This window comes from Acomys minous, assembly GCF_964271855.1.
Source record: "Acomys minous genome assembly, chromosome: 6".
In the NCBI taxonomy this organism is placed as follows: Eukaryota; Metazoa; Chordata; class Mammalia; order Rodentia; family Muridae; genus Acomys; species Acomys minous.
The window spans coordinates 109,035,552-109,058,280 of NC_140487.1; the positions used below are offsets into that span (position 1 = coordinate 109,035,552).

Here is a 22,729-nt window from a genome sequence, read left to right on the forward strand (position 1 = left end):
CCAGACTTGGATTCTTGGTCTGTTGGTCCAGCTTGCATAGATGTCCTGGAGCTCGAGAAACTGGCAGTCAGGAGACCCAGATTCTAATTACGACAGCCCTTCCCAGCTGTGCAGCCTTGGTCAAGTCCCTTTACCTCACAGAGCCTTTTCTGTAGCCATCAAGTGAGGACCAGAGTGTAACCTGAAATGCGAAGAGATGTGTGAATACCCGAGCACAGCTCCTCACACACGACACTGTCACTGTCCGCCCTCCCTTCCCTGTCCGTGCTGGGCAGTCTGTTGTAAAGTGACTCGTGGTGGGGTAAAGCCCGACTGAGTGAAGAGCATAGGCAGGCTTTGGTTTTGTTTGTAATGTTCCCCTGTGGCGCCGGGCACCATTTAGGTAGAAGCCTCTAGCCCACAGCAATGACTCAGTAAAAGTTGGTTTTCAAAATAGTCATCTAACTGGGGCCTGTGAGATGGCTCAGTGGTTAAGAGCACTTCCTGCTCTTCCAAAAAAAAAAGACCCAGGTTCAATTCCCAGCACCTACACGGCAGCTCACAACTTCGTGTAACTCTAGTTCATACCAATGCACATAGAGTAAAATCAAGTAAGTTATTTAAAAAAAAAAAAAAAAAGAATTTAAAAAATGTGAACTGCCAGGCGGTGGTGGTACACGCCTTTAATACTAGCACTTGGGAGGCAGAGGCAGGTGGATCGCTGTGAGTTTGAGGCCAGCCTGGTCTACAAGGCGAGTCCAGGAGAGCCAAGGCTACACAGAGACACCCTGTCTCGAAAAACAAACAAACAAACAAAAACAAAAGAGAGAGAAAGAGAGAGAAACAAAAAACCTGTAAACTAAGGGCTGGAGGGTACTTCTCAGTGTTTGAGTGCTTCTCTAACATGTGTAAAGCCTTGGGCTTGCTCTCCAGTACCATAGAGCTATCTTCTTTTCTTTTTCCTTTTTTGGTTTGTTTTGTGTTGTATTTATTTATTTGTTTGTTTGAGACAGGGTTTCTCTGTGTAACAGCCCTGGTTGTCCTAGACTCACTTTGTAGACCAGTCTGGCTTCAGATCTGCCTCTGCCTCTGCCTCCCTGAGTCCAGGGTTTAAAGTCGTGTGCCACCCCACCCCCACCCCTGCTAAGAAGCTGTGTTTCAAACAAAACAAAGAAACAACCCCCTTCACCCAAAAAAAGCAAAACCAAGAACAAACAATGACAAAAAAGAAAAAGACAAAAAAAAAATAGGGCGGGAGAGATGGCTCAGGGGTTAAGAGTGCTGGCTCCTCTTCCAAAGGTCCCGAGTTCAGTTCCCAGCAATCACATGGTGGCTTACAACCACCTATGAGACCTGGCGCCCGCCTGCAGGTGAAATACTGTATACATAATAAATAAATAAATCTTAAAAGAAAAAAAAGGACAAAAAATGAACAGAACAAAAGACAGACAAAGGCAGCTGACTTTGGTAAGCTTTGCCAACATCCAAACACAAGAGTGGCTGTGAAGATTAAATGAGATGGTACAAATGAAGTGCTCAGCACAGTGCCTGGTGCTTGTGTCCAAAATGCATCTCCTGTCCTTAACTGGGTTGATGACACCACCGCGGGGTTCGAGGCCAGCCTGGTCTACAGAGCTCCAGGACAGCCAAGGCTACACAGAGAAACTGTCTCAAAACACACACACACACACACACACACACACACACACACACACACACACACACACACACACACACGAAGAAAAAGAAGAAAAGTTTCTCTATATAGCCCTAGTTGTCCTGAAACTCACTATGTAGACCAGGCTGGCCTCAAACTCACAGAGATCCACCTGCCTCTGTCTGCCTCTCAAGTGCTGGGGTTAAAGGAATGTGCCACAGTGCCCCGTTCTGGTTTTCTTTTTTTTTAAATTGTGTGTGTGTGTGTGTGTGTGTGTGTGTGTGTGTGTGTGTATGTGTGCCCATGCCCACCAGTGCCCACAGAGGCCAAAAAAGGGCATGAAATCCTCAGGAGGTGGAACACAGGTGCAGGGAACAGAACTCAAGTCTTCTGCAGGAGCAGGACATATTCTTTTTTTTTTTTTAAAGATTTGTTTATTTTTTAAAGATTTTATTTATTTATTTATTATGTATACAGTGCTCTGCATGCCTGCAGGTCAGAAAAGGGCATTAGATCACATTACAGATGGTTGTGAGCCACTATGTGGTTGCTAGGAATTGAACTCAGGACCTTTGGAAGAGCAGACAGTGCTCTTAACCATTGTACCATTTGTCATCTTGCTATCCCCATTCTACCCTATTATCTATCCGTCTGCCTACTTGCCTATGTAAATACATATCCGTCCATCCATCCATCTATCCATCCGTCCATCCAACTCTCCACTGTTGCGGTGTTTGGGACCAACTCCATTAACTTCCCACATGTCAGACAAATACTTTACCCCTGAGCTGCACTCAGAGCCTTTACCTTTTATTTTTTATTCTGAGGCTGGCTCTGATTTAGTTGCTGGGGAGGGCCTAGAACATGCTATGTAGCCTAGACAGTCCTTGACCTTGGCATCCTCCTGCCTCAGCCTCTAGAGTAGCTGCCATCCCATTTTATGGCTAGGCCCAGTTTATGAGGCTCTTTGGGGGAATCAGACCCTGTTCTTTATGCGTTGTTGTTGTTGTTGTTGTTGTTGTTGTTGCCGCCCAGGTCAGTGGCCCTGCTCTGGGCGCACCCTCCACTCTTTCCGCTTTAACCCTGCTTTGTCTCTGGAGCTTTCCTTTGCTTCACATCTGACAATTCAGTCTTGTCTCGGATCGATCGCAAGGAGTTAATGCCTGCTCTGTGCTAGAGGCCTGCAACTTGGCTGGCTCTAAGAGGGTCCCACTCTTGGGAGCTGTCAGCCTAGCAGTGGGCGCGCTCACACAGTGGGTCACGCTGATGTGTTTGTATTGTACTCAGCTGAAGGAAGTTTTACTTTAAGTTTATTTATTATTGTTGTGTGTGTGTGCATGCTGTTGGTGATGCACCAGTGGACTGGGTCAGAAGGCAGCTGTGTGTAATCGGTTCTGCCCTTCCACGTCCGCTTGGGTTCCAGGAACCAGACTCAGGTCACTAGGCTTGTACCACGGGTGCTTTACCTGCCGAACCGCCCTGCGGGCCCCTCGGTGGAACCTTAGTAGAGTGCTCGTCACATCTTACCTCAGACACCACATTACTCGGTGCCTCCCCCTCGCTGTTTTAGATTAGTCCCCACTCAGTTGCCCAGGCAGGCCTCAAACTTGTGATCCTCCTGCCTCAGAATCTCAAGTTCACACCTTGTTCATTGCTTGGCAGTCTTTGCCTTTAGTGTCTCTTTGATTCCATCTACTTCTATCGCTGCCGTGCCACCGGGGGACAAACTGAGGACAGGGGTCATAAAGTAACTTGGCAAGGCCACCTGCTAGTCAGCAACTGTAACCTGATTGGGACCCAGCGAGGGTAGCCGGTGCCACCAGTGTTGTCCCTTGCAGGTCTGTCTGGGAGCCAGCGGAGGCAGTGGCTGAAGCTGAGCTACTTTTGTTCTGTGGGTCCCACAGCTGAGGTGCTAGTGAGGAGCCATGTCTGCTTAACTCCCGCCTGGCACCTAAGGGCCGGCTGCAGAGGTCCTCTGGCTGAACTTACCACATCCTTCCTGGAGGATGCTTCAGAGGCTGACGATGGTCTGCAAGGGGCCATGAGAGAGGGCGGGAACTGTGCAAGGACTTCCCTGGGGAGGAAGGCTCATGGAACAAAGTGGCTACCTGTGGTCTTCAGAGAACTGCGTTGAGCCTCTGTAGTCCTAGGTGGGTCCTCTGGGAATCCAGGAATGAAGGTAGAAGTGACAGTGTGAGTGACGAAGAACAGACTCCTAGGCCTAGGTTGTGCACCCCACTTATTGGCTGTGTGGATTTGAGCCAAGTTGCTTAAGCTTTCTATGTCTCTGTTTTCTCGTCTGTAAAGTTGGGTCCTCTCACAGCCATGGTGAGGGACAAATGAGGTCAGAGGGTTAGTGCACACTGCTGTGAACTGTAGAGTCTCTGTGGCTTCCCTGTGAGAGCTCTCATTGCTGTGGTTGCGGCTGGTTGCTGCGGCAGTTGAAGAGGGAGCTGAAGAAATGGGATCCCTCAGGCACGGGCTGAACTGCAGCCCTCAGGCCTGAAGTAAAGTGGCAGAACATCAGCCTACCACCTGGTCCCTGGCGACCTAACACTGGTGGGCCTCAGAGGCCACTCTTCCCAGCATTCCTCTCTAACTTCCCAGGCTAGGGAGGCCTGTGACAAGTTGAACCAGGAATATGGTCAGCCTTGCAACCGTGTGTAACATGGGACAGCCTTGCCTGCTCCCCTGTGCCCACCAAGCAGATGGGGACAGCCTGAGAAATGTGAATAAAATGTCTTCATGGTGAAAGGCAGAGCAGCTGCAGAGAGCCTTAAGTCAACCCCCAGTCAACCCAAAATCTGGTGACATTTCTGTCAGCGTGCATTTGTGCTCACTCATGTTCAGACGACCACTTACACGGGAAGGATGTGCACCCCTCCCCTCCCCAGCCACTTCTCACAGGGAGGCCAGCCTGGACCTGCCTCTGGGTGGACAGGATACCTGGAGGGACACTGTGGGTTCCAGGGAGTCCCTGGGGCCTTACAGCACACAGCTTTTCTGGAACTGGTTCCAGCTCACTTGCTCTGTCTGACCGTCCACATAGTGGAGAATTAAAGGCTGTCTCCAGATCTGGTTCTAACTATATCTGCCCTGCCCAAAGTCCATCCCAGCTAAGTCACCACTGCCACAGTTTGAGCCCTGGAGGACCCTATTTCTTGGGATCTTGCCTCAATGCTGTCCTTTTCTTGGTGGTGATGGTGGTGGTGGTGGTGGTGGTGGTGGTGTGTGTGAGTGAAGACAGGGTTTCTCTATGTTGGCTGTCCTGAACTCACTTTGTAGACCAGGCAGGCCTCGAACTCACAGCGATCCACCTGCCTCTGCCTCCCGAGTGCTGGGATTAAAGGTGTGCGTCACTACACCCGGCTTTCAATGCTGTCCTTTTGTCACCACAGCAGAGATCCCCATCTGTTGTTACTGCCCCTTTCATTACAGGTGTCAGTCAGTTTCCTGTGTTTCCGGACTCTTTGGGGTACAGGGTGGGGACAATTGGAAACAGGCATTGGGAGAGGGACAGGCTAGGACAGATCTCATGCAGGCACAGTCTTTTCCCTGTGGAGCCTCCCCTCTTGACAGGCGGTGTCCCTCCCCCAAGCCAAGAGTGAGGAAATCCAGCCCTTCCCTGCAGCCTGGGCTCAGCCTAGAGGCCCCTCTGGCCTGGAGCCCCCTGCCGAATACTGGGAAGCAGGGACAAACAGAAGCCTGGGGGGGATGGGAGGGAAGGGTGCCAGGACATGACCATAGCCCAGGCTCCCTGGGAGCTGTCTTAAATAGAAGGACGCATGCTGCCCCTGGTCAGCAGCCCAAGCCTGAGTGGCCTGCCAGAGCACATCCTGCCTTCAGAGCTCCAGCTTGTCTGTCCTGTGGAAACAACAGCTGCTCAGCTGCCATGGAGCTTCCCACAGAGGTCCCCAGGGCCCAGCAGAGCAGGCCCTGGGGAAATACTGACACTGCAGCTCGTGGCTGAGAGCTCATGGGCCCAGGTTCAGGACACCTGTGCTGGAGCAGACTGCTTCCCCGCAGAGCTCGTGCCTGTGCTCTGCCGTGCAGGAGCAGCACGAGACTGTCAGGACTGAATGACGTGGCACGTGCTTCCCCAGCAGTGCCGGCTTGTGGGCTGTCTCCTGTCACTGCTTCACACGCACCCTCTCCAGAAAGGAGCTGCAGCCAGCTCATCTCTGGACACCAGCTCGTTGTCTGACATTTCACGGACCAGGAGGGCTCTATGGACTGGGCCGAGGAGCATCTTTCCAGTCTTCCTGCTAGGGAGGTGGAGGCTACCGTCTGTAACTTCTCCCTTCTCCTAAGGCAGCTGTCGTTGCCGACTCCCGAGCAGGACCCTGGACACTCTCGGAAGGGCAGCTGGCTGCAGATGGACTCCTTCTTAAGAGCAGTCCTTTTAAAAACTTTTTGCTGCTGTTGTTTTGTTTTTCAAGATAAGGTTTCTCTGTGTAGTCCTGGCTGTCCTGGAACTCTCTTTGTAGACTAGGCTGGCCTCAAACTCACAGGCATCCTCCTGCCTCTGCCTCCCAAGTACTGGGATTAAAGGCATGTGCCATCACGCCCAGCTTAAAAGCATTTCTTTATGTGTGTGTATATGTGTACTCACATGTGTGCCGCAGCCTGCCTGTGGGGGTCAGAGGACAACCTGGAAGAGCTGGTTCTCTCCATTGTGTGGCCAAGGGATCAAACTCGGGTCATCAGGCTGACTGCAAGCACCTTTATCCACCTCACCAGTCTCTAGAGCTGCAGTCTTGACCTTGGGAACCTGCCTTCTGCCCATAGTAAAAGCTACACTGCCTGGGCACTGGGTGCATGGCACTGAAGGAGGCAGAGGTAGGCAGACTTACAGAGGTAAGTTTGAGGGCAGCTTGTTCTACAGCGCGAGTCCAGGACAGCCAAGGCCACACAGAGAAACCTTGTCTCAAAAAACCATAAAAGAAAAAGGCAAAAACAAAACCCTAAATTTCCTTAAACTTAGTTGGTCCACTTTCATATGACTAAATGCCCATTTAAAGAGACTTTTTAAACTCAGTTTTACAGGGTTTTGTGTGTGCATGTGTTTATATTAATGAGTGTGCATGTGTGTTTACATTGTGTGTGGGCGTGCATGTATATGTGTGAGTGTATGTGCTTATGTTGTATGTGGGTGTTTATGTGTTTATGTTGTGTGTGAGTGTGTATGTGTATACATTGTGTGTGTGTGTAGGTGTATAGGCCAGAGATTGAAGTCAGGTATCTTCTTCTATAACTCTTATAAATTGGGGCAGGGTCCCTCACTTGATCCCAGAGCTGGATGGTCCAGCTAGCCCAGCTAGAGCGTGTTCTGGGTGCTCTTACTTCTTCCTCTCCGGTGTTGCGGTTACCAGGGTCTCCATGCCCTCCCAGTGTGTGTGTAGGTGCTGGGGTCTGACGCCAGTCCTCCTGCTGGAGCCAGCATCCCTGCCCCATGGAGGCCTTAATCTAAGATTGAATGATCTTGCTTCAGGTCTGTGGGGAGGCAGCACGTTGTGGGGCAGCACATGGTGGACCAAAAGGCTTAAATTATGAACCAAGGAGCAAGAGAGAAAGGAGAGAACCCTCACTTACTCCCCTTCAAGGACACACTCCCAGTGACCTAAAGCCTCTCCTAGATCCTACCTCTTAAAGGTTCTGTCACCCACCTACTGTTATTAACCCTTTAAAGCTTGGGGTATTGAGAACCATTCAAGATCCACAGTGTAGCAGGCCCTATGGTCTCCGCTTCAGGGCAGTGCAGATCTCTGGGTAAGGTGCTGTGGCCCCGTCACCACTCTTTAGCTGGTAGCTGGTTGCTTGACCTCTGTGGGTGCTGGGGGTGGGGGGTGGGGATGGGGGGGGCGGGGGATGATGACTGTCCTTTTTTTTTTTTTTTTGGTTTTTCGAGACAGGGTCTCTCTGTGTAGCCTTTGGCTATCCTGGACTGGCTTTGTAGACCAGACTGGCCTCGAACTCACAGCGATCCGCCTGCCTCTGCCTCCCAAGTGCTGGGATTAAAGGTGTGCACCACCATGCCCGGCGATGCCTGTGCTTTGTAAGGTTGTAAAGAGGAGGCATAAGAGGGGAACTCCCACCATGCCCTAGGCAGACAGGATGGTCAGAGAAGACTTCCTGGAAGAGGAGGCATAAGTACACTTAGCCAGCCACACAGTTGGGGCCCATCTGCTGGAAAAAGAGAACAGCTCCTTTGGGACAACTGCAGATAATTTGAATAGTAGGAACTGGGCAGGAGAACGCACAAGAGATGCGCCTGGCAGCTGAACTCTTGGTGTTACTAGTAGACTCTACAGCATAGGAAGCTTTTCAGCGCACAAGATGACTTAGTGCATGTACAAGGTGACTTTGAGGTTCCTTGTACCCTAAGATGGAGACATGTTTTTCCCTAATGTGTTTTCAGTGACTCCAGAAGCCTGGCATTGTATGGGGACTGAGGTGGTACTAGTGTGCCTGGGTTCCCGAATATAGGAGGGGCTTTGCCTAGGGGGAAAGGCCCCTCCTTCCTGGGATCCTGGAGTCCCTGGGGATCGTGGGTGTGTCCCATCCCTGGGTATTTTGAAGTCGGCATGTGTGTGTTGAGCTCCTGTGGTACCCTGGGGTTTGCCAGCTCGGAGCTTGCTAGGTAGGGAAGAGGAGAGAGCATCTTTCTTAAGCGAAGGGCTCACTACCTCTTGATCAAGGCGGCTTTGGGCACTGAGTACCCAGTATTCATCTGGGTGCCCAGGTCTTTGCCCTTCCTACTCCAGAACCAAACCAAAGAGCTCACAGGGAACGTGGGATTCTGTAACCAAACCTGGCGTCCCCAGAATCCTGGGTCTGGAGCCTCAGCATGGCCACAACAGGGAATGGCCGCCACCACTCGGGGAAATGGTTGGTGGTTGTCTCAGGTACCTTGATGCTGCAGGAAGTTAGGAGAACTAACATTTCAAAGCCATGGCGTTCGCTGGGAGCTGGGTGACAGGCCAGGGCTCTCTCCTTATTCTGCTACTGATTTGCTGACTTTGGACACGTCCCTCCCTTTTGAGCCTCAGTGGCCATGTCTGTAGAGAGGATGGGATTAGGCTAAAGGCAGGGTGGCAAAGAGATTTCATTTTACTTGCTGAAACTGACCAATGGCTTTTGACCTCTTGGAATCTTGTCTGGAGCAGCTGCCTTGTGTCCGGAAAAGCGTGTGCTCCAGTTATGTTCAGCCGCCTCCTGCCTGCAAGGCTGGGATTGGAGGCCACTGCATGTGCTCTGCAGATTTGCAGACCCAGGCCTGTCGCCCCCATGTTCATCCTGGCCCTGATGCTCTCTGACTCTCCTGGCTCTCTCATGTCTCCACTTTACCACCACCCACTGTCAGCCTTCGGCTTATACACCTCCGTGACAGGTGCCTTCCCTGAGACAGGACTGTTAGATTGGTCATCTTTCTATGGGCTGTAAGTCAGCGCCCTGAGCGTGTGCCTGAGAAGATGCCATGGGTTCAGGGTAGCTTGATGCCTTAGGTACTTTGCACCTGCTCATCAGAGGCATGTAGAACTGCTGCTTTCCAACAGTTTATGACAGTAACAGACAATTTGGAGAATGATCTGTGAAAAACATCAGGCCTAAAGTGGCTCGTCACTAAGCCCCAGACCCTGAGTTCACAGTCTCCAGAATCCATACAGTTGAAGGAAAGAACCAACCCCCACCAGTTGTCCTCTGACATCCACCCATGTGCCGTGGTGCATGCATGCATAAGCACGCACACACACAAATGTAAATATTTAAAATAATTTATTTTATACCACAGCCCTGTGAAGCTGGTGTTATCCCTTCCGTTTTACAGGCGAGGAACCCGAGCTCACAGTTAACAGAGCGGCCTTCTGAGACCAAGCCTGTGCACCTCTCGCCAGCTGCTCTCCTGGCCCCCAGTCCCGCCCCCAACCTCTGTTCTTCTGGCTCCCCTGAAAAGCCCACGGCCTCCCGTTCTCTCGCCCTTCACAGGTTTCCATGTGATCCCCACCATCTCAAGCATCGTCCCGGAGAGCTGCCTGCTGATCGTGGTGGGGCTGCTGGTGGGGGGCCTGATCAAGGGCGTTGGCGAGACGCCCCCCTTCCTGCAGTCAGACGTCTTCTTCCTCTTCCTGCTACCACCCATCATCCTGGATGCAGGCTACTTCCTGCCACTGCGGCAGTTCACGGAGAACCTGGGCACCATCCTGATCTTTGCCGTGGTGGGCACGCTATGGAACGCTTTCTTCCTGGGCGGCCTCCTGTACGCCGTGTGCCTGGTGGGCGGCGAGCAGATCAACAACATCGGCCTGCTGGACACCCTGCTCTTTGGCAGCATTATCTCCGCTGTGGACCCGGTGGCTGTGCTGGCTGTCTTCGAGGAGATCCACATCAACGAACTGCTACACATCCTCGTCTTCGGGGAGTCCCTTCTCAATGATGCCGTCACTGTGGTGAGCGGTCAGGGGCCAGGTCACCTGCACATGGGCACAGGCCACGCCTTGTCCTTCCACAAATGATGATCAAGTTGGCCAGTGTCCTTCCATGCTTGCTGTGTGCCAGGCACTTCTCTGGGCACTGGAACATGGATTTTTCTCTTTTAATCTTCAGATGTACTATTCTCACCTCACAGAACTAGAAAGAACCCACAGATGTTAAGCAACTTTCTAGAATGTGGCGAAGCGAGACTTGAGGCAGTGAGCTTGGTCCAGTCTGTTGCCATCCAGGACCTGAGCTCTGGCCTAGTAGGTCATTTGCTTTCTGGCCAGCTTGCATCTGATGCTGTCTTGCCCAGTTACTGAGCTTCTCTGTGCCTTGCTTTATAGCTCTTTTAATCTCTGAGGGGCCTTTTAGCGCTTTTGTTGGCTGTTTAAGAATTTGGTGTGTGCAGGGTTTTGGGCAAAGAATTTGGTGTGGGCTCCCAAACCTGTAGAACGTGATAGTTAAGATTAGTGGGTCAAGGTAGACTACTTGGTTTTTGTTATTGCTGGGTTTCTTGGTTTTGTTTTTATTTTTTGGTTTTTCAAGACAGGGCTTCTTTATATAGCCCTGGCTGTCCTAGACTTGCTTTTTAGACCAGGGTGGCCTTGAACTCTTAGAGAACTGCCTACTTCTGCCTCTTGAATGCTGGGATTAATGGTGTGTGTCACCATGCCTGGCATTGTTGTGTTTGTTTGTTTGTTTGTCTGAGACAGGGTTTCTCTTTGTAGCCCTGACTGCCCTGGAACTAGCTCTGTAGACCAGGCAGGCCTTGAACTTACAGAGATCCTCCTGCCTCTGCCTCCTGAGTGCTGGGATTAAAGTGCATGCTGCTACTCCTGCTTGACTGCCTTGCCTTTCTTTTCTTTTCATGTGCCTGTAAACAAGAGACTCTTCCTTTTCTTGGTCTCGCCTTTGACAGTTTTCAAGTGACAGAGTAGTAGTGCCATCTGCTAAAGGCCACATGAAGGCCTGTGCCTGGCAGGCCCGTGTGTGCATGCATGCCTAGTGGCCAGTTTCCTCACTCAGCACGGACATTCACGTCCCCCCCACCCCCCCCACCCCCAAACTGGACTTGTAAGAGAGGGTCTGCACACACAGGAAAACAGAGGACACAGGGGTGCATGCTCAGGCCTGCAGCACCACAGTCTGTGTCGTCTCCAGCCCTGGATGCAGTACCTCCAAGAGAAACAGACAGCTGTTCACTAGCCTCAGCCTCCTTCTGCCTGTGCCCCTGGCCACTTCTCATACAGCTGGGCAGAATCTAACCCGATCATTCAGTGCTCCATCTTGGTCTCTTCTAGCAGGTCTGGTTATACGGGTTACAACAAGAGCCTCGCTCAACTGTGGTGCAGGACACACAGTCGCCAGCCTGTCCCTTTTCTGGGATTCCTGTAGGAACTGAGCCTGTTACTAGGCACCTGAAGTGTGGGTACCTAAGCTGAACCCTCTCCAGTTGAGTCTGGGTATGCATTCCAGCTGACACCACTGGAAACAACGATGCGCTTGCATCAAGTTAATAACTCAGATCTGGGCGTATAGGAGCTCTGGCATCTCCTGACAGTGGTGACAGTGGTGGTCATGTGGCTGATGTTCAGGTGCTTCCAGTCCGAATGCATCTCGCCCTATCTGCTTGCATAGTGACTCTGGCTTCTTTAGGGGTCTGTTGCTGTGGTAAAACAGTATGACCAAAAGCAACTTGTCAAGTCATGCCTCATCACTGAGGGAAGTCAGGGCAGGAACCAGGAGGCAGGAGCTGAAGCAGAGGCTGTGGAGGGTGCTGCTTAGTGGCCTGCTTGGCCTGCTTTGTGTACAGTCTAGGACTACCGCCTGCCCAGAGGAGCTGGGTCCTCCCTTAGACCAGCCTTTTAATCAAGAAAATGCCCCACAGCATTGGTGACAGGCAGTTTGAAGGCGGCATTTTCTCAGCTGCGGGTCTTCTTCCCTCGTAGCTCTAGCTTGTATAAAGATGACCAAACAAACAAACAAACAAACCCCACCTAGGACAGTGCACTGCTATCTGAAATGGAAGCATTAGGAGGCTTCGCTAGCCGAAGGAGGTCACATGACATCCCCCCTTACACATACACACGCACGCGCCTACACCGTATTGTTTCTCTTTTTCACTTGTCCAACATTGACAGTAATTCCAGGCTAGAAAGAGGACCTGGTCCCGGTACTGTTGCAGTGACCCATGTGGCTGACTGTGAGCACTCATGAGCATCCGTAGGCCTCATGGTTAGCCTAGGACAGAGCACATCTGCTGCTGAGGCCTACCGAGTCTCCCAGAGAGCTGTGATCCACCAGGCAGTATTGGGCCAGCCAGTGGCCAGCATCTACCGCTCTTCCAGGCCCAAATTGGGCTTTTTCTTTCTTTGTTTTTTTTGTTTTTGAGACAGGATTTCTCTGTGTAGCCTTGGCTGTCCTGGAACTCACTCTGTAGATCAGGCTGGCTTCAAACTCAGGAGACCTGCCTGCCTCTGCCTCCCAAGTGCTGGGATTAAAGGCGTGTGCCACCACTGCCCTGCAGGTTGGGCCTTTTCTACAGGTGTGAACACCTCAGACAGTGAAGCTGCCCCTGAGCTGCCTGGCATCAGGTCTCTGTCCTGTCACTGTCTCCTGTCTGTTTCCCCTTCCTTCCAGGCCTGGAAATGCCCCAGCTGGTTCCTAACAGCTGCTAGGACAGGACTTGGATAGACCGGTAGCTGCTGTGCCTTTCCGGTCCCTCAGAACAAAACCCAGAGCCCGGGGGACCATGTTCTGGGCCCAGTCCTTCCCCTCTTGGCCCCTGGCGTGTTAGTTGGTATCTGCTTCTAGCAAGGGGATAGGTATTCTTGGCTTGCATACCAATAAAGACCATGAGGGCTATGTGCAGAGTTTCCCTTTCCAGGCCGGCTGCACAGCAGCCGAGCTTGCTGTTCATTGCAACTACCCGGCAGCTTGTTTAAGTCTTTCTCAGTCACACTTGGTGGGACCCAGGTTGCATATTACCTGGCCTCATGCATTGTCAGAGGTTTACAGGTCCTGTCCTGGGTTACTGTCTGAACTTCCCTGCTCTGTGCTAATGGAGAGACACTCCCCTTGCCCCTGCCTCATGGAAAACTGAGTGACAGGAAGACTAAGTCCTTGGCCATGTGTGCAAAAGATTACAGCTTGGCTGCCCAGCTTTAAGTGTTTATGTTCATTACACCAGGGTGTACTGCAGGCCTCCAGTGTGCCCCGCTTGCAAGCTCCCTAAACCCCCAGGCCATGTTCTACACACAGACACACGAGGGGTTCTCTGCTGCCATGTGGTCTGGGTCATGGCTGTGGATGGTGAGGGGTGGGATAAGCATGGGCCAGTCCCAGGGAGTCATGGGGCCCGGGCCCCGCCCTCCTGCCCACCAGCCCGCATGCCCTCTCCAGGTCCTCTATCACCTCTTTGAGGAGTTTGCCAGCTATGAGTCTGTGGGCATCTCGGACATCTTCCTCGGCTTCCTGAGCTTCTTCGTAGTGGCCCTTGGCGGGGTGTTTGTGGGCGTGGTCTACGGGGTCATCGCAGCCTTCACCTCAAGATTCACCTCCCACATCCGGGTCATCGAGCCGCTCTTCGTCTTCCTCTACAGCTACATGGCTTACCTGTCAGCTGAGCTCTTCCACCTGTCAGGAATCATGGCGTGAGTCTGGGTGTGACAGGTGACGGAGCTTGGTAGGGTAGCTATCTAGTATGGAGTCCCCAGACTTCTGTGGTCACCAAGGAGCTCCCCAGCATCTCTGTAGTGGCCCTGGTCATTAGAGGCCTCCACTTCCATTGGACTCTGGGATTCAGGAATCTGAAGATTGTATGGAGGCAGATGAGGCAAAAGCAACCTGTCTAGGGCTAGCCTCAGGCAAAGGAGGCAGAATTTGGTGCTGCCCCAGGAAGTCCTGAGCTCCCAGTATTAATGGCATGTGCCACTACACCTGGTTCCTCCCTTTTTCTTTTCTTTTCTGTTTTGTTTTGTTTTTGTTTTTTGTTTTGTTTTGTTTTTTTGAGACAGGGTTTCTCTGTGTAGCCTTGGCTGTCCTGGACTAACTTTGTAGACCAGGCTGGCCTCGAACTCACAGTGATTTGCCTGCCTCTGCCTCCTGAGTGCTGGGATTAAAGGTGTGCACCACCACGCCCAGCCCTCTTCCCTTTTTCTTAAAGGGAGTCCCAAGATGGAAGCTGACACAGGCTCCCCAGAGATGGCTTACCAGGCACTCTCCAAGCCTGAGTGGTAGAGGCCCTGAGGTGTCTGTTGAGTTTGAGATAGGCTGTGAGAAGATGCAAGAGAACAGAAGTGCGGACAGCAGTCTGCACCGGGGCCTTCCGGCAGAAGGGAGAGCCTACAAAGCTCCCAGAGGGACCCTGTGTCCCGGCAGCATCATACTTAGAGGGAATAAATTGAAGAGACCAGAGTGTGTTACTGGCTGCCATTGGGTAGACGCAGTGTGGTCTTGGGGAAGAGGCAAAGGCTTACAGTTGAACAGACTTAGTCTGTTGCATTACCACTCACCTCAGTAGGACTTTATTTATCCAAAAAGCTCGGCCAAAAACTCCCGTCTCTTGTCTGCAAAATGCAAGAGTTTGCTGGCCCTGTGTCTTTGGTGTTGAGGATCAAGAAAAGCAAGCTGCCCAGTCAGCAGGGGCTTGTTCAGCCTGGTGCTGTCAGCCTGTAAACAGTGAGGACAACTTACCCCTGAACCCTGTTCTTCTTCACCCCAAGACTCATCGCCTCAGGAGTAGTGATGCGCCCCTACGTGGAGGCCAACATCTCCCACAAGTCGCATACCACCATCAAGTACTTCCTAAAGATGTGGAGCAGCGTCAGCGAGACCCTCATCTTCATCTTCCTTGGGGTCTCCACTGTGGCTGGCTCCCACCAGTGGAACTGGACCTTTGTCATCAGCACCCTGCTCTTCTGTCTCATCGCCCGGGTGCTAGGTAAGGAGGACTGTGTGTGTGTATGAAGTGTGTGTGTGTGACTGTGTGGAGGAGCTGCGCGTGATACAGTGAGAGGCGGGGCTGTGGGGTGTATAAGTGTGTTGATGTTTCTAAGAGCTGGACTGTGGTATGTGTGTGGTACTGTTTGTGACTGTGTAGTCATGTGTGTAAGAGCCGGGCTGTCATGTGTATGACACACACACACACAGTACAAGCTGGACTGTGCTGTGTAGTCCAGTGGGTAGAGGGGATAGCCTGTGAGTCTGCAGTACCGTGGATTGCGGGGCTGAGCTGTGGGTGTCTGTAGTGCAGTATATGGGGGGGGGCGCTAGTGAGCTATGTATAGTGCAGTGTGTCCCTGGCTGAATGGCTCCTGGCCGCTCTCATTTCTTCTCTGCAATGCTAACATCATTTGAGACCACTGAGGGGAGAGAAGGCCCATGCTCATAGTGAGTATGGGGACACCCTGGATGATGTCACAGTGAGCCATGGTGAAGGGCTTTAAGACCCCCCAAAAACCTAGTGGCTCTCTCAGTCCCTCTTAACCCAGCCTGTGTCCCTGAGCCAAGGGTCCTCTTGTTGTGGCATATATGCCCAAAGCTGCCAGGCTAGTGTCGCCTGTGGAATCTAGGCCTGTGGGTTCCATCCCCCTACGCCGTATTGTCCTCACCTCAGTGGCCAGGTCACTGCTTCTTTCTGCATTTTACTCCCTTTCTCTGTAATAAGAGCCATGTTGTGATTCCTGTCACATTTACTTGGGGTCTTTGTATGATTCTGTGTGTGTGCGCGCCCCGTACACATGCACTTGCGTGGAAGCCAGAGGTCCACAATGTGTCTTCTGTCGCTCTCCGCATTTTTAAGGTTTTTTTTGTTTTGTTTTTTGTATGTTTGGAGTTGTTTGTGACAGGATCTTACTATACAGACCAGGCTGGCCTAGAACCCTTGGTGATTCTTCCACCTCGGCCTCCTGAGAGCTGGGATTACAGGTGTGAGGTGTCCCAGGGTGTTGTGGGAGTTTTATTGTTGGCGAGCAGGTTTTGATTGTATGTTTTATAATGCTGAGGACTGAACCCATGGCCTCCTGCATGCAGGGTAAGCTTCCCTCTCCTCATGGCCTGCATTTGAAACACTATTGTGTTATTGGCAATTTCAGTATATAGAAAAGCAGAGACAACAGGATAATTATTTTCTACCTGTTTTAATAAGTAGCAACTTGTTACCACTCTGTTGTTTCCTCCTGTCTCTTGACCTATAGCCCCTGAAGGCCTCTGGGGACAATACATGTTAAGGAACCCTTTAAAGACCCACCAAGGTCTTGGGCTGAGTGATCTGGGGCTCCTGAGTGTGGGACCCAGGAAATGAGTGGGCAAGATGGATTGGCTTAGTGGGAGGGGCTTCCTGGACAGCCTGACCTCTCCTCTGCCTGTGCCTGGCAGGTGTGCTGGGCCTGACCTGGTTCATCAACAAGTTCCGCATTGTGAAGCTGACCCCCAAGGACCAGTTCATCATTGCCTATGGGGGCCTGCGAGGGGCCATTGCCTTCTCCCTGGGCTACCTTCTGGACAAGAAGCACTTCCCCATGTGTGACCTGTTCCTCACTGCCATCATCACCGTCATCTTTTTCACAGTCTTTGTGCAGGTGCTGGGCCTGGGATGGGCAGGCCCCCGCCTCGGGGACCCTGACTTCTGTGGTAGAAGGAGGGGAGTGTGTCATGTGAAAAGGGCTGTGGGGATGCTGTAGCTAGCTTGCCGCGTGGCTTTGGGTAAGCCATCCCCCTCTGGGGCCTCAGTTCTCAGTTGTGATAATGTGACATTGTGAAGTCAGTGGTCAGTGTGTAAAGTGACCAGTGTTGCCCAACTTCAATGAGAGCCACTGAAGCGACAAGGGTAGTTGACAGGCCCAAGATCTGACTGCAGGGCTCATAGTAGGTCTGATTGGTTTGCGGGCTTGGCGTCTCTAGCAGCACAGCATAGGCAGCTGGACAGTCTCCTGAGGCGGGAGTCTGACACTCCACTAGCTGTGTTTCTTGGGGAGGTGTACCTGTCTGTGCCTCAGTTCCCCGTTTGTGGAGTGAGGAGACTAAGCTAGATGATTCCCCAAGAGTCCGTCCACCCTGCCAGCCAGAGACTTGTAGGCATTTAAATGACACAGGCTTAGCAGACTTCCACCCCGTCTCTACCCGCCTGCCCATGTCCGGAGGAGACATGTGCACTGTTCTCCCTTAGCTGCCTGACCGGGAACAGGTGAGAAACTGCTGAGCCTCCGTTTCTCTTCAGCCCTGTTTTTCCTGGGCACCTGTCCTCTTGGTACTAGATGGAGCATACCTTTGCCTTCTCACGAGAAGAAGATATGGGGAGACCTTTGGAATGGGGTGCTGTTTCAGTCCTTTCACAGGAGAGAGCTCCTCTTTGCCTTGCCCTGTTCTGTCCTCAGAAACACTGCTTCACCTCAGCTTTGCGGTTGCATGTATTTGATGGCTTTCTAAGCCCACTCTCACTGAAGGTGGCATGTGGTGACCCTCTCACGCCAGCCTGACTCTGGGTCTGCTGCTCCCGCGGGCCCTGAGGGAATCACACAGCCTTGATGTTGCTCAGGTCCCTCAGTTGTAAAGTGTGAACATTTTAAAGCTCCATCTTTTAGGGATATTGCAGATATGCTTGTGGGCCACATAGCACCTGTGATGGAGGCAGGGCAGAAGAGGCTCTCTATCTGCTGGGCCTGGCTCCATGGGGTGGAGCTCACATTTGAACCCAGGCCCCAGCCAGCTGCGCAGGGAGCCTTGTTCACTGGCTGAGCTGTGAGGAGGCAGTGGGCTTTAAAGGCTTGCCTTTATTTACATGCTTGGGGAGCGGGGGCGGTTATAAACCCTCAGACCTGAGAGAGTGAGGGCCTGAAAGTGGAGATCTTCCTTGTCTCTCGGGGAGGGGGTTCCTCAGCCTCTCTGCCAGGGCAGCAGCACCAGAATGCCTGATCCTTGCTGCCCTGCAGGGTATGACCATTCGGCCCCTGGTAGACCTTTTGGCTGTGAAGAAAAAGCAAGAAACAAAGCGGTCCATCAATGAGGAGATCCACACACAGGTGCTGGGCTGGGCTGGGCCTTGGGGTGCAGGAGAAGGCTCCTGGAGGCAGGGCAGAGCTGGGCTATAAGCCCGCTTTCCCTTGTCCCATTACTGGGTGGTCTCTTAGCCCCATAGGGGCCCCTGCAAGGCTCCAGCTGAAGGGAAAGTGGGATGTGAGCGTTTCACATCCTAAGAGGCTCTTAAGCCATCCCTGCTTCTAGCTGAAGCCTGCCTCTGCCATTAGGTTCAAGTGGGATCAGAGAAGGGGCTTCAGCATCTGTGAGGGGAAGGCGCCACCTCCTGGCTTCTCCTGGAACTATAGGCCGAGGCTAAAGCAGAGAGAGCCCTAGTTGGGGTGAAGGTGGGTAGGGTAGGGAAGGAGCCCAATAGTAAGGCTTGACCTGGCCCTGGGCCCATTTCAGTTCCTGGACCACCTTCTGACAGGCATCGAGGACATCTGTGGTCACTACGGCCACCACCACTGGAAAGACAAGTAGGTGAAGGTCTGGCGGGCAGGAGGGTGGAGAGGACAGTTAAGGGTCCTTAGGGACCTGGGCATCTCCTCGTGCCTAGGAGCTAGCCCCGCCCACCTCCCTCCTCCCACAGGCTCAACCGCTTTAATAAGAAGTATGTGAAGAAGTGTCTGATAGCTGGAGAGCGCTCCAAGGAGCCGCAGCTCATTGCCTTCTACCACAAGATGGAGATGAAGCAGGCCATCGAGCTAGTGGAGAGTGGAGGCATGGGCAAGATCCCGTCTGCCGTTTCAACTGTCTCCATGCAGTGAGTGCCGCTGACCAGTCTGGGCCGCGTCTGCACCCTGTGCCGGTTCCCTCAACACTGCCTGGGGTGGCCACTGGAACCGTGTTGTTATCTAGCTAGACAAGTTAGGTTGCAGGCCCCTGAAGCTATACTAAGGACTTTGGCCACCCAATCCTGCGCTGTCCCCCAGCATGGCCTTCTGCTGCCAAAATGGAGACCTAACCTGTGTTCTACCATCCCAGGAACATCAACCCCAAGTCCGTGACTTCAGAGCGCATCTTGCCGGCACTGTCCAAGGACAAGGAGGAAGAGATCCGTAAGATCTTGAGGAGCAACCTGCAGAAGACTCGGCAGCGGGTGAGGCCCTGTCCCGGCCTGGCCCTTCCTAGCTGCTCTCTGTGTGCACCCTTGGCACCTGCTCCACGTTCTCAGCCCATCTCCTGTCCCCCTGGCCCTGGCCTTCCAGCCCAGCTTCTAAGTCCTGTCCTCCCTGACGGCCATTCCTCCCTCAGCTGCGGTCCTATAACAGACACACGCTCGTGGCCGACCCCTACGAGGAAGCCTGGAACCAGATGCTGCTCCGGAGGCAGAAGGCCCGGCAGCTGGAACAGAAGGTGTGTGTCTGGCGGGCCTGCCTTTCCCAGGGCCTCGGGACTCAGTTCCCCCTCCTGTTCCCTCACCAGGGGCACCCCAGGCTCTCTTCTCTGGGGACACACACCGAGCTATTTTAGAAACAGACTGGGAGGTTTATTAGCAGTGTGAGGCTTCATCCCAGAGGAGTGACATGAGGAAAGAGTGGGCATGTCAAGGAGAGAGGGAGAAAGCAGTGAGCTCAGGGGACACAGAGAACTAGAAACGGCAAGACTTGGTGACTGGGCTCTCAGTTTGAGGTGGGACCACTGGGGTGGGAAAGGGATGTGAAGGGCTGGTAGACGTCATCTCAGAGTGCCAGGGAAGGAACAAGGTGTGACGAAAGGGAAGGAGTTGGTCAGTTGTGATGTGTTGGGTTTGTGATTCTTAGGGGGTTGTATAGGACTTTACCACCCTGAGTTGCATTTTATTGTTATTCTATTTTTGTTTTAATCTTGGGGTCAGCTGTGGGCCCAAGCTGTGGGCTAGAGCAGGGTACATCTGTCTAGGACTGCCCAGGAAGGTGGCACAGCATGCTGAGAGCCTGGGACAAGCCTCCAGAAAGCCCCAAAGTACCAGTGTGGGTGCTGGCAAAGGCAAAAGGAGAGGCCAGTAAGGAACTACTGCCTCAGTGTCTTACAGAGAACTTGTGCCAGCCCACTGCCCACACTCACCTGTCCACTCTCTCTGTCAGATCACCAACTACCTGACGGTACCGGCCCACAAGCTGGACTCGCCCACCATGTCTCGGGCCCGCATAGGCTCAGGTAAAGGGCTAAAGAAGGGCCCTCAGGCTGGGTGTTTTGTGCCGGGGACAGGCCTCAGAGAGTCTAAGAGGAAGACAAAGAGGTCTCCTATGATGACCTCTTCTCAAGCCATGAGCTGTGTTTACATCAGGACTGCATAGCCCTGCTGTCCACCCCAGCAACAAAGGTGCTGCCGATGGGGCGCAGGATGAGGGCTGTGCTGGAGCTATGACCCAGAGCAGGGAGGGAGAAGCCTCTGGTCCATGAAGAGGAGCAAGGGCAGGCCTTCTTGCAGGCCTAGGCCCACAGGTCATGACTCAGGAAAAAGCCCTATGTCTTAACCTGTGGGAACCACTGATCCAAGGACAGAACCATCTGATGGAAGAGAAGCTGGTAACAGAGGGGCCGCTAGGCTCATGGGGACAGCACTGGAGCCCATAGACACTCTTGCACTCATGAGAAGGGCTCAGGCCCGTGTGGACAACACTGGAGCCCATAGACACGCTTGCACTCATGAGAAGGGCTCAGGCCTGTGTGGACAGCACTGTGGCGCCCATAGACACGCTCGCACTCATGGGAAGGGCTGAGAGCTGCTAGTGCAGCTGGCAGGGCCCTTGACGTGTGGCACATGCTGAGCAGGGCTGTGGGACTGAACTTGCCTGTGCTGTGCTCTCAATCCACAGACCCACTGGCCTATGAGCCCAAGGCAGATTTGCCTGTTATCACCATCGACCCAGCCTCCCCACAGTCGCCTGAGTCTGTGGACCTGGTGAATGAAGAGTTGAAGGGCAAAGTCCTAGGGCTACACCGGGATCCACCAAGGGTACCTCGGGAGGAGGAAGATGAAGATGAGGATGGCGTCATTATGATGCGGAGCCAGGAACCCTCATCCCCAGGCACTGACGATGTCTTCACCCCTGGACAAAGTGACAGCCCCAGCTCCCAGAGAATACAACGCTGCCTCAGTGACCCAGGCCCCCACCCTGAGCCTGGGGAAGGAGAGCCTTTTATCCCTAAAGGGCAGTAGAGCCAGCCCAGTGGGCGTCCCATAGACTCTCCCACAGGAGTCGGGGCTGGGAGCTCCCTTTACCTCCTGATCTGGATTGGCTCTGCCCCCTTCCTACGCATGGCAGCTGGGTCCACAGCCCCCACTGCAGCACGGCTTGCTCCTGCCTCTGGGAGGCGTCCTCTCCTACCAGAACTGCCTTCCCAATCCATTTGGCAGAACAGCTGGGCTAGTGAGGCAGGCCCTGCCCCATCTTTAGAGCCAGGCTTTCCCATACTGGAACTGGGGCTTCTCAAGGCCCTCCCCCCTCCCTCCCTCCCCCTCCTCATCCAGACCAACTTTCCATCTTTGATCATCATTTCTAACCAAAGAGCCACTGGCTCCACTGTGGTCCTACCAGGAAAGGAGGGAGCCGAACCTTCCTTGGCCTTGAGTGGGCCCTCCTATGTCAGGACAGCAGGCGTGTGGCTGGGAGGCAGATGGGTGAGCCATGGCAGACCCACACTACTCCTCCCAGCCATGGGACCCCAGCCAGTCGCCTGAGCTGTCCTCACTCAGAGCTGCAGGCTGAGGGCATCTCTGAGCTTCTCTGCCAGGAACCGGGGCACTCTCAAGAGTGAAGTGCCTCTGGTGATGAGGACCACCGGGCCTTTCTGGGGCTGCTCTACGGGAGGGACTGTCCAAGGCTCCGGAAAGTGCTGCCTTTTCATGTTTTGTTTATCCGCGCCTCCACGTAAGTACGATTCTGTTTGCACAGAGGCACTCCTGTTTTCAGACCCTTTGAACCCCCCATGCCAGTCAGAGCCCCGCGCCTGCCCCTCTTCCTCATGCTGTCTAACACCCTTAAATTGAACCTCTGCCGGCTGGGCTCTTGGCCCAGGGCAAGGATCCAGACGTGGCCCAACTTGTCATGATTCAAGCTCATGAGCAAGTGGCCTCCTGGCACCGGCCTTGCTCCCGGGCCTGCCTTTCCTTCTGTTGACCTGGTCTACCACCACCCCTTAGACAGACCACTCTCTCACCTGCATAGCCAGCTTGCAGTGAAGCCCGGCCCTGGAGAGGAAGGCGTCCCCTGAGGGTATCCTGTCCGGGCCAGGGCTGCTAGAGTAGACAGAGCACTGGACCTCTTCAGGCCTTCGCTCACGGGCACATACTCCCTCCCGCCACTGTGGCTGGGCCCAACCCCCACCCCCACCCAGCACTCCCTCACCAGATCGTGCAATAGTCAGAGGGGTCCCTCCAGGGGGTGGGGCCGTGGGTGCTTGGCCCAGCTGTCTCCTCTCCATGGCTGTTTGGGGTAGGAGTTGCCATGCAAGGTGACATCGACAACCATGTACAAAGCCACCACAGCTGCTGCCGCTCTGCCGCCTGTACAAAAGAAACCGAACCTTTTTCATATTCTAATAAATCAATGTGAGTTTTTGATAAGAGTCCAGGGCTGCTTCCTGGGAGGGAGGGACTTCCAGAAGGAGGGC

General features: G+C 53.3%; 1 protein-coding gene across 1 annotated transcript in view; it reads left to right on the top strand.

Annotated features, from left to right (window-relative positions):
* Positions 1-22,682, top strand: part of SLC9A1 (solute carrier family 9 member A1) — a 59,192-nt gene extending 36,510 nt beyond the window's left edge. Inside the window, exons 2-12 of the mRNA XM_084785248.1 lie at positions 9,623-10,083; positions 13,514-13,764; positions 14,836-15,053; positions 16,490-16,692; positions 18,043-18,132; positions 18,536-18,606; positions 18,720-18,893; positions 19,115-19,229; positions 19,385-19,486; positions 20,197-20,269; positions 20,932-22,682. Of these exons, the coding sequence (XP_084641374.1) occupies positions 9,623-10,083; positions 13,514-13,764; positions 14,836-15,053; positions 16,490-16,692; positions 18,043-18,132; positions 18,536-18,606; positions 18,720-18,893; positions 19,115-19,229; positions 19,385-19,486; positions 20,197-20,269; positions 20,932-21,275 (2,102 nt within the window). The 3' untranslated portion in view covers positions 21,276-22,682. The remainder of the gene's footprint in view (positions 1-9,622; positions 10,084-13,513; positions 13,765-14,835; positions 15,054-16,489; positions 16,693-18,042; positions 18,133-18,535; positions 18,607-18,719; positions 18,894-19,114; positions 19,230-19,384; positions 19,487-20,196; positions 20,270-20,931) is intronic.
* Positions 22,683-22,729: the final 47 nt, after the last annotated feature.